At 34.0% G+C, this 12,015-nt stretch overlaps 1 protein-coding gene across 1 annotated transcript in view; it reads right to left on the reverse strand.

Moving 5' to 3' along the window:
- Nucleotides 1-420: 420 nt before the first annotated feature.
- Nucleotides 421-12,015, reverse strand: part of CAPZA2 (capping actin protein of muscle Z-line subunit alpha 2) — a 52,104-nt gene continuing 40,509 nt past the window's right edge. Inside the window, exons 6-10 of the mRNA XM_047763275.1 lie at nt 11,804-11,883; nt 8,093-8,171; nt 6,036-6,107; nt 2,095-2,157; nt 421-1,363 (exon numbers count right to left, since the gene is read on the reverse strand). Of these exons, the coding sequence (XP_047619231.1) occupies nt 1,223-1,363; nt 2,095-2,157; nt 6,036-6,107; nt 8,093-8,171; nt 11,804-11,883 (435 nt within the window). The 3' untranslated portion in view covers nt 421-1,222. The remainder of the gene's footprint in view (nt 1,364-2,094; nt 2,158-6,035; nt 6,108-8,092; nt 8,172-11,803; nt 11,884-12,015) is intronic.

The raw sequence follows: 12,015 nt of genomic DNA on the forward strand, positions 1-12,015 counted from the left end.
ATTTCCAGGCCCAGACATCTGCAGGAGCATGTGAGAAAAGGATTCCACCAGAGTATAATAAGCAATACTCAATTGAATGAAACCATAAATCCACCCTCCCTACAGTAAAGTACTAGCATTCACCACAGGCTTAAAACTCCTGTAGCATCAGTAAATGTATATTTTTTAAATATTACAAACATGCTTATGATGCACAGGAAGATGGAAAAATTTAGACTTAACTGCATACCATATGTACTCCCAGCTTTTCTAATTTATAACCAGGTAAGAATCACAAACATCCAAAGAAAGTATTTTAAAATAGCATATGATTCACTGGTAAGTGATTTTTATACTCGAATAAATAGGAAAATTTTCATTTTAATGTCACATTGAATTTTTAGTACTTTTCAATCGAGAAAAAAATAAACTGAGACATGGTCATGAGTTCAGGATTATATATATTACAATTTGCCTTGTTATAATACATTTGTGGCTTTATGATAAAAATAACTCAGGGACATATGGAATTCAAGCTAATTTGCATAACTGTCACAAGAAAAAAAGCATTAAATGCATTTCTGAAATAAGTATTTTCATTTAATTCAGAAATCTCAAAACAGCATTAGACCTTGGCCTTGTTTAAAAAAAGTTTAGTTATCCACTAAGCTAGCTAAATAACCTTCCTGAAAGGTTTAAACACAATTGGTATAGAAAACGCTTTCCCTCTAATCTCAATCTTACATAAATCAAAGAGGTGAGGGGAAAAAGGTAGACAATTTCTTTAGCAGCATATATGGCTAAATCCATCAACCACCTTAAACTAGAATGTCCATTATTGACCTCATTAAAAAGAACTGGGCAAATATCAAAAATTACCCACTTCATAAACTGAAGACAACAATTTCAGGGTTATGGTAAGTAAAATATTTTTGAAACACTTCAAAAACTTTTGACATTAAACTAGAGGAATCATCTCTTCATTGTAAGAAAGAAAGGCATAACAGAAAGTAAAAGATTTAAACTAAAATGATTTTCAGTTTTCTTTGAAGAAAAGAAATAAAAAATAATGGTTGATTAGCTAAGCTTTGTGCTCTAACCAAACTAATTAATTACAGTGATTTTTAAATGGCAACAGCCCATCTGACTGGGTAGCTTGACAGTTCTGAATACTTCTGCAATGATTTTTTTTTTTTTTTAAAACGCAAAGACACTAAAATAATCCGGTCATGCAATGTTGATCTTATGCATTCTGCATCTCTTTGCCAATCTTGTAGCTAAGGATCTTGTTCCAATCAATCTTAGTGCGTGTAACTGGCAACTGTCGACGTAAGGCTTTGAAAGTAGTGTCCGACATTGTCTGATAATTCTCACTGATGGCAGTCTATGAAAAACAGTAGTTACAAGTTTAAAGAAATAAAAGGAACAAAACAATTTATAAAAACACATAGATGTTTTAGGAAAAATCTTTATTTAAGCAGCCTGTTTCACTGCTTTTAAAAAGTCAAATAAAAACCTTAATGTGGTTTTAAAAGCTGTTTAAAAGCATCTAAAAGAAAAAGCTTATAATCATTTTGAATAACTAAATAAAATTAAATTATAAATTAAATTTATTAGCTGTGTGTCATCATTTTGGATCTATTTAACTATTTCTCTCAGAACAATTTTACAAATTACTGTTTGCAAAGAGTAGAAACGTGTCCAACCCACAAATTAAATGCTTAAATTCAAGAGTGCAGTTTAGAAGCTCATAAAGAATGTAAAAAGCAAGTACAAAATCAAATATGATCTAAGCAGATCACACATAATCCAAATGCTTTGAGAAACACCTCCTAAATTAAAATTTCCAATTAGAAACAAAATAAAATTTAAATTTAGATTTAAAATCTTGGTCTATTTTGATCAATACTCAGAAATTATAGTTAGCTAAAACTGAGTTTTAACTACACTTTCACAGGCTTACCCTTGAATAAAAACAACAAAAACACACAAAAAGATTGTATTTTATTACAGTGAAACAATGAAAAAAATCTAGGCTTATGACTGAAATTAAAATTGCAGTGCCATTACTTATAAGCAAATATAGATTATATATAATATCTTTTAAAATCATACCTGATATTCATTTTCTGCAGCCTCTACAATCTTTATAAATTCTTTTGCTGTTTGCACCTCATTCTGAATGAAAAACAAAACCAAAAGTAAATAAAATAGTAATTTAAAAACTATATCATTATTATTTTAAAATAGGTATATCACTATATGTACAGTTAATGATTTGTTACAATTTAATAGAGAACACAGATGGGAAATTATGACAAAGGGAAAATACTTTAAGATCAATTATTCTAAATTCAAGAGGAAACTAGGTAAAAATGTTTTAAAACTCTACAGAATAAGCATGGTCTCAGTGTTTTAATGGTTAAGGAAATCTTAACATACATTGATGAAAATTTCAATCATAACATTTAACAAGCATTACAATAGGTTATTTTTATAGGTAAGAAGTTAATCATAGATTTCTAATGAATGACTACACTGCTAAATATTTATTGAGACATATTTACCACAACAATAATACATTTAAAAAATATTACCAATGACAAAAAGTATATTTTAGAATTTGAGGTGAATTTTAAGTGTTTAAATATTTTCTGGAAAAAATAATTAACATTCTAATATAATGCATCTCTTTGCTTTTTTCCTAAGAGCAAAAGTTAATGGAAACTGAGGCTTTACATATTATTTATATACATTTACATATGTTTATATTTATGTAACAGGTGTATTTTTTTCTCTGTCCAAAACCAATACAATAGCAGTGAAAATCCTCTAAGATAGGAGTTCTTATCATGGCTCAGCAATAACAAACCCAAATGGTATCCCTGAGGACTCAGGTTCGACTCCTGGCCTTCCTGAGTGGGTTAAGGATCTAGTGCTGCTGTGACCTGCGGTGTAAGTGGTAGATGCAGCTCAGCTCCCATGTCGCTGTGGCTGTGGTGTAGGCTAGCAACTGCAGTTCTATTCAACCCATAGTCTGGGAACATCCATATGTCACTAATGCAGTCCTCCAAAAAAAAAAAAAAAAGAAAAGAAAAGAAAAAAATCCTCTAAGATAAACTGGAAAGGTACTCTAAAATGTTAAACCCAAATTGGCATATTAGTCAAGTTTAATTACTGTGACCATTATCTCACAACTCCACAGTCTATAATTTTGTAGACAAATCTTTCTTAGGGAGAAATTTTACTCAATTTCGAACTCCTCAAAGAAGACAGTACCAAGTACCATAGATATACAAATAATATTACATATATATATTCATGATATAGAACTAAATTGAATTCAGTGTCTCATGGAAAACCAGACATTAGTAACTATCGTTACTGGCAAATTTTACAAGAAGGGTACCACTTAGCAAGAAAGAAGAAATCATCTAAGTTCTAATGAAAAACTGGAAAAAGCCAAAACAAAAAGAAAAAAGAAAAGGAAAAGAAAATTTAAAAAAAACTAGTTTTATTTTCATGTAGCATGTGGCCTAACACATTCATACTAGTTTTTGTTGTTGTTGTTGTTGTTGTTGTTGCTATTTCTTGGGCCGCTCCCGCGGCATATGGAGGTTCCCAGGCTAGGGGTCGAATCGGAGCTGTAGCCACCGGCCTACGCCAGAGCCACAGCAACTCGGGATCCGAGCCGCGTCTGCAACCTACACCACAGCTCACGGCAACGCCGGATCGTTAACCCACTGAGCAAGGGCAGGGATTGAACCCGCAACCTCATGGTTCCTAGTCGGATTCGTCAACCACTGCGCCACGACGGGAACTCCACATTCATACTAGTTTTTTTTAAATATAAATCAAATGCTTTCTTAAATTGAAAATAAACTTTTAAAAAATTTATGTTAGCTAATTTTGAATATTAGCAGTTGGTATTTATAATATACTAGTGCTTTTAGGTATATAACATAACTATTTACCAGAAATATCATTGTAAACATGTTGTATTATTTTTTTATTATTATTATTTTTTTGTCTTTTTGCCTTTTCTAGGGCCACTCCCACGGCATATGGAGGTTCCTAGGCTAGGGGTCGAATCAGAGCTGTAGCCGCTGGCCTACGCCAGAGCCACAGCAATGCAGGATCCGAGCCACGTCTGCGATCTATACCACAGCTCACGGCAACGCTGGAACCTCAACCCACTGAGCAAGGGCAGGGATTGAACCTGCAACCCATGGTTCCTAGTCGGATTCATTAACCACTGAGCCACAACGGGAACTCCCATGTTGTATTATTAATACCCTTGGGGCAAAAAAAATTCCACAAAGAAATAGTTGCATATGCAATGAAAATGCTATGTGAAAGATCTCTGCAGAGAAATAAAACCAAGTCCAAAATTTCTTGAATTTGAAAGCTGAACTTCAGAAAAACATCATTAAATCATAATCCAAATATAGAAAAATATACAGTAAGGTCTAAAAGTTAAGTACAAGATAAAAGACCTAAATTTAAGAGCTGGAATTATAAAATTCTTAGAAGAAAACACTAGAGTGTATTTTTATGATCTTGGGTCAGGTAATGGTTTCTACTAATATTCCAAAAGCCCAAGTAAGAAAAAATAAATTGGATACATCAAAACTGAAATTTTTTGTTCTGCACATGATACTACCAAGAAAGTGAAAAGACATACAGAATGGCAGAAAATATTTGCAAATTATATATCTGATATAGAACCTGTATTCAGAACATATAAACAACAATTATAACAACATTATATAAAAACACAAATAACCTATTAAGAAATCAATAAAGGATATGAAAAGACATTTATAGGGCTGTACCTGCAGCATATGGAAGTTCCCAGGCTAGGGGTCAAATGAGATCTGTAGCTGCTGGCCCACGCCATAGCCAGAGCAACACCAGACCCAAGACGCACCTGTGACCTACACTACAGCTCATGGCAATGCAGGATCCTTAGCCCACAAGCAAGGCCAGGAATCGAACCTACATCCTCATGGTTACTAGTCGGGTTTGTTACCACTAGTCGGGTTTGTTACCACTGAGCCATGACGGGAACTCTATGGAAAGACATTTTTCTGAAGAAGATATTCAAATGACCAATAAACACAAAAAAAGATGCTCATTCGCCATCAGGAAAATATAAATGAAAACCACAATAAGATACCACTTAATACCAACTAGTATGGCTATAATAAAAAAAGGGAGATAGACGTTTTGGTGAGGCTGTGAAGAAACTAGAACCCTCATATACAACTGATGGGAATGTAAAACAGTGCAGCCACTTTGGAAGCAGTGTGGCAGTTCTTCAAAATGTTTAACACAGAACTATCATACAACCTAGCAATGCCACTGCTATGGATATATCACAGAGAAATTAAAACGATGTCTACACAAAAAATAGTACATGAAGGTTCATAGGAGCATAAAGCAGAAAACAACACAAATGTCCATTAACTGATAAATACACAAATAGAATGTAGTATATGGGTTATTACTTGGCAATAAAAAGGAATAAAGTATTGATACATGCTCCAACATGGATTAACCATGAAAATACTATGCTAAGTGAAAAAAGCTTGTCACAAAAAAGTCACATATTGTAGGATTCCATTTATTTAAACCGTCCAAAACAGAAAAATCCAGAGTCAGAAAGTAGATTCATGGTTGCCTAGGGCTGAGAGGGGTTTGAGGGAAGGACTGGTGGAGGGGAATGCAGAGTGACTGCTAATGGGTACAGGGTTTTTAGAGAATGAAAACATTTTAAATTAGATTGTGGTGACTGTTGTATGTACAATCCTGTTAATATACAAAAAAAAATTTTTTTACACCTCAAAAGGCTGAGTTGAATGGTATATGAATTAAATTTCTTAAATAAAGCTCTAAAAAAAGTTAGGTACCAATTTCCAATTACTTACCATCTTTAATCTATTTGAAAACACTTTAATTTGAAGCAGAAAGACTACTTAAAAGGTAATTCCAAAGTTGTTCTGGTTTTATAAAGTATCAGGTTCATTAATTTAATTTTGTAATCAATTACTTACAGACACTGTTAGGGAATCTTGTATATCTTTATGACTCACTAGCTGAACATTACCATCTTCATAATAATGAACCTATTAGAAAAAGAAATCACAGAAGTCATATTACAGGAATTATCAAGATCCTTATGGATTCAATAATCACATCAATACAGATGGCTACCAATTTCAGCTCTAACCTGGACTTTTCTGCTCAGCTCCTGACCTTTTAAACTCCAGCAAGCCTCTTCCTTCTCTCAGTCTAATGGGGACTTAGGTAGTAGTTCCTGAGGCAAGTCCAATTGCTGGACATTTTTACTTTGTAGACATTTTACTGGTAATCCAAATCCAAGATTTCCAAAATCAAATTCAGAATATTCTTCCCAGCTCCACATTTTTTTGTGGGTGTAGGTCTACTAACCGTTTAATTTCTTAAGTTTAAAGACATGAATTTACTCAATAAACATTGGGTGATTACTATATATGTCTGCTACTACAGAAGGTTCTAGAGATACAAAGCCTTTAAAAAGATAGTTCCTGATCTCATATTTCAACATAGCAGAGTAAGAGATACATACAAAGTACATCAGCAAATACTCTAGACCCTGCGACTCAGAGAGGCAACACTAACTGAGTTTAGTAAAAGAATGTGATAACAACTAAAACTAGGGAAGATGAGGCAACTGAACTTAGAGAAAGAGTATACTTTACAAAGGCCTGCAGGTACTTAGAGGTGGAAAGTGTGTGAGGTTGGGTAGGAAGAGGAGTGGCTAACGAAATATACAGGTAGGGGACAAGTCAACGTTAGGCCCTGTGTGCCATACAAATATGTCCGGACTATCTACTAGGTGAGTGTACCACTAAAATGGCCTCAAGTGGCAAGGAATATGTCCAGATTCAAATTTTAAAAAATCAACTTTCTTGATGGCAAAGTGAAAATGGATTAGGAGATGGCAAAGGGTCCAACAATTCAACAAAATAAAGTAACCATTATATGCTAGGCATCATGTTAATACTAAAGATAGAAGAGAACTACTGAGAGCTACTGAGGCCTAACTAAAGGAAAAAGTAGTGTCAACAGTGGCTACCATTCATTAAGCCCTTTATGTCTGGCTCTGTTTTCATCATTTTGCCCACATTATCTTCAAGCAATCATATTAGCTGTTTCATTATTGTTCTTTTCTTTTTTTTTAACTGATGAGGAAATAAACAAAATGAGCTTAAATGACTTCCTGATGTCACACAACTAAAAACCAGCAGAGCTGGGATTCAAACTCAGGCAGTTAGGTTTCAGAATCCATGATCATAACCTCTATTCACTAGCCCTTAAGGGACAGGCACACCAAGACAGGAAAGTAATAGGCTATAAGACTAGAAATAAATATAATGGAGTCAGATGATAAAGCAGCAACATCTGATTCATCTATTTTATGACTCTTAGCACAATACCTTTCATGATAGTTGAGCAACAAATGTACTGAATAAATAAGTGAACCAAGACAAAAAGATTGGCTATTTTTCTTTTACTTATTTATTAATATTTATATTCAAATCCTCTTAGTTATAAATTTTCTTCTATATAAATTTGAGCTCACAATGAGTCAAATAATTCAATTTCAGTGGGTTTCATATAAGAGCGCAAATATGAGCACAGAAGATATTTATGATATATGTAATAGCGTATGTATTAACACACAAATATACTTATAGATCTATACACACACATATTAATACTGTACTTCACTCAACTCTCCCCCCCCAATTCAAAAGACAGAAGAGCACAACTCAAACTCAGAAGATGCTTGGATGAACAAATTGTATGAAAAGCAGATCAAATGGTAGCATCTAATGTCAGCTGTGTTTTTAGAATCTTTCAGCTATCCTGGAATATTTCTGATGACTAGGGAAATGAACTGCAAGGTTATTTAAAGGATGAAATCAGCACGACTTATGTTTCCCATTATCTCAAAACAAAGATCTGGAAAAGAAATGTTTACTGTGTACTATGAAAATGTAAACCTATGAACTAGTTTCTCTACTTAGAATCATTTAGAGATCAGCAAACAAACTTTTTTCCTTACCTGAATTTTCAAGATGCCAACCACTTGAGTGGTTGAAGGAGTGATTGTAAACTTCCACTCTGACCTCCAACGACCATTCCTTAAAAATAAAAACAGCAGCTGTAAATAAGGCAGGGGAAATAATTTGAAATTCCAGGTTTAAATTTAATGCTACAGTTATGACAGAGTGTGGGGGATGGATGCTAGACATTCTTTTTTTGGCTGCAGCGTGCAGCAGCTTGATGTAGGATCTCAGTTCCTCTCAGACCAGGAGGAACCAAACCCAGGCTGCAGTAGTGGAAACACTGAGTCCTAACCACTAGACCACCAGGGAACTCTCACGACATTCATTTTTGGAGTTACTGAAATAGTTAAAAGAATCAACAGATTTAAGTTTAGTTAAGAGCTACATTTACCGTAATTTTCACCTATTGGTAAAAACGGACCTACGTAACAAAGGCAACTTCAGAATTCTCAAGTTAAGGTTTAAAATACAGTTCAAAACTATATCAATTTTTTTCACTTATACTTGAAGGAAAAACTGAATAAATAAAACTCAGATTATAAATGATTTATACAAGTACAGTCAATTCAGCGTACCATCTACTTGAGCGACACAAAGTAGCAAGTAGTTTTAAAAGAATGGATAGTAAGATAACACTCTTTTTTTTTTCCTTCTTTTTACTGTCACACCTGCAGCATATGGAAGTTCCCAGGCCAATGGTCGAATTGGAGCTGCAGCTGGGGCCTACGTCACAGACACATCAACAAGGGATCCAAGCTGCATCTGTGACCTATGCCACAACTTTCGACAACACTGGATCCTTAACCCACTGAATGAGGCCAGGGATAGAACCCACATCTTCACAGAGACAACATCATGTCATTAACCCACTGAGCCATAACGGGAATTCCTATTACAACATTCTTAAGAAGATTTTGATATCTAGAAAAAGAAAGGCTATAAAGGGTTATAAACATCAAGCTTTTTTTTTTTCCTGTCTTCCAATTTTAGGTTTAAAGTTTCTACATAAAAGGAACACACATCCTCTTCCTAGACCCCCAAATGATTAATACAGAGTAAGTTCCCACTGTGCTGCAATGGGATTGATGGTGTCTCTGTAGAGGCAGGGTGATGAGTTCAATTCCCAGTCCAGCTCAGTGGGTTAAAGTGGGTTAAAGGCATTGCCACACTTGTGGTATAGGTTAGAGCTCCAGCTTGGATTCGATCCCTGGCGCAGGAACTTCACATGCCATGAGGTGGCCAAAAAAGAAAAAATTTAAAAAGACTGATACAGGTTCATGGTAGGAAACTGTGACATTATAAATAAGCAACAGGTATGCTATTTTTGTCTCCCAGATAATGAATATTATCCTACTTTTTTCTGACCGTCTTTTCATAGCAACTCCTTTGCTTTCAATCTTTATTTGCTCTTTGCATGCTAAAGACATATTCTGATGTGTAAACTTATACTTGACCATTTTTTTAACCATGTATATTTCTGAAAATTTAGTCACAGAGCTAATGGCTCACTATATTGGCTTTACTATAAAATTATTTTTGGGTTCCCTTAAAAATTTTTGCAGTCTGCCCAATCATTAAAACCTGCTGAATGACAGCATTCTCATACCTATCATTTGAAAAGTACTATTATTAGAACAATGTATATGTTCTATGAAAGAAAAGAGAATTTTATAACATGTTTAGATTTTGAATGACTCATCCCAAATTATCCATTGAAGTTTGGTTGGAAAAAAAACCTTAGATCTACTCATTTTTATTTCATGATTCCAAAAGGAGTTATTTCCTTTATTTAGGTATTAGTATCCAAGCACTAATGAGTTCCAAGCACACACACTTCTGATTTATAATAACAATATGCACATATCACCAATGACTGTGAAAAGGAAAAAAAAGGAATTCTATATAAAGTAATGGTACCAATTTGAGAACTATTTATAGTAATGCCTTCCCAAGGTGTTACTTACAGTAACAGTAAAGGGCACTGGTCAGATAGTGGAGTAAACCATTAGAAGGTCCTAGCCTTTAGTTACATTCTTTCCCTCTCTTCTATTAACGCTTTAATGACAAATGTATATTTATTCAACAAACGTTTACTAAGCCCCCAATATGGCTAGATGTGGGGGAAATAGTAGAGACCAAGAAGAGAATGTCCCTAGTGAAATCTAAGAAATGTCCATGATTAGTATCTTCTGATTTTTATTCTGTTTTTGAGGTAAACCAAAATAATTTTTTTTATACCAAAATACTTAGATTTTACTGAGGTTACTGTGATAATGTGATGCCTAGCACTTTGGAATGTAAAAGAAAATTATCTTTTCCAAAAAATGGAAGTGATTTTTAGCTTCAATGATAAAAGGTTCATTGTGGTAGCCTGAGGAAGAAAAATTCAGATATGCAAAGTGAAATAATGAGAGACTAGAAAACTCAAGAACATCAGTTTCATTTTATTTATGCTAACACTCAAACTGTATTTCTGAATACTAGTAAATTTACTCTATCTCCCAATACGTTTTAAGCTAAAACTTAGTAATGAGTTCAGTCTCAACAAGATTTTATTATCTGCATCCTGGCAGAGACAGCATAAATTAATAGCAATTTTGTGTAGATTTATTTATTAGAATACTGGTAAATTAATGCTACAGGTTTTTAGGCCTAAAATGGAGAAACTACATTTATATTAAGTTCATACAAGTAACTTAGTACAACAGGGAAATTGCACCTTGTCATTGAGGTATATATTTACAAATAGAATTGATTTTTCTTCAGTAATAATGGATATTTATTCCTCCAAATGTCCTTGTAACCTTGCATTTATTTCTGAGGTAGTTAAGTGGTGGGGCAACCTTGGGCCACAGGCTAAACTAGTCCATAAGGGTTAGTCCTTAAGAGCACAACCAACTGGGCTAACACATTAAAGACTAATAAAACTAAAAGGTAAATATCACGACCATACTTACTCTGATGGCCTTAGCATGTACTATCCAAAAAGGGGGATAAAAGTAAAGATTTCATTCAATTCTTAACTTATAAAGTCTTGGAGAGCTTCAGAATTTTTTAACAGAAGATATCCCAGAAATAATCTTGCCTAGGAATAAAAAGGCCCAACAACCTACTAAAGGTTCAAGATTAAGAGTGCAAATCAGTACTTTGGGGTGGCTGGACTTTTATAACGGATGATCAAATAATTTGTACAAAAATTATAAGGCATGGTTGTAATTTGCCTCCCTGTACAAAACATGTCATTACTTCCTCACACTGGCCAACCAAGCACAAAGCAATCCACAAGAATATATCTATTTCAGAGTCACCAAGTTCACACACAGAAAACTGATCATTCTTCACTTTATAAAACCCTCTGTCCTTCTCCCCCATGTAAGTCTCACTTAGGAACAACCCCTTCTCAGAGTTAACATATGGGCCTGCCAACCGGTCTGTTCACAGGCACACATGTTCCCTTAGGATGCTGCTTGCTAGTTTAAAAACACTCCATGCTCTCCCACGTTTTTTTCAATGGATTTACTGCTACTTTTAAATGATTAGAATAATAATGGAACAGACACCTTTCTTATTTCAAAAGGCTAAAGTTTTATATTATGTTGTTTTTAGTCAATTATACACAAACGATGTATAGGCCCAATCAATAAAGCGAGAACTACAAAGAATCTAAGCAATGTCAAAATTCCCCAATACATGAAATTTTAACTTACCAAAAGTTTTTTGCTTGAAACTGATGGCTTTCTATGCATGCAATAATGGTTTGCTGCCCATCTATTTTTTTACCATATACCTTATTGGCAAGGAAAATAAATACAAGAGTCAATTTAAGGCCACAAGAATATTCAACATTAAACATCTATAAAATACTGAAAATTGTATAGCATTTTGGCAAGAACATATTAAAAAAAACAAAAAACAAAAA

Source organism: Phacochoerus africanus, chromosome 16, assembly GCF_016906955.1.
Source record: "Phacochoerus africanus isolate WHEZ1 chromosome 16, ROS_Pafr_v1, whole genome shotgun sequence".
Taxonomy (NCBI): Eukaryota; Metazoa; Chordata; class Mammalia; order Artiodactyla; family Suidae; genus Phacochoerus; species Phacochoerus africanus.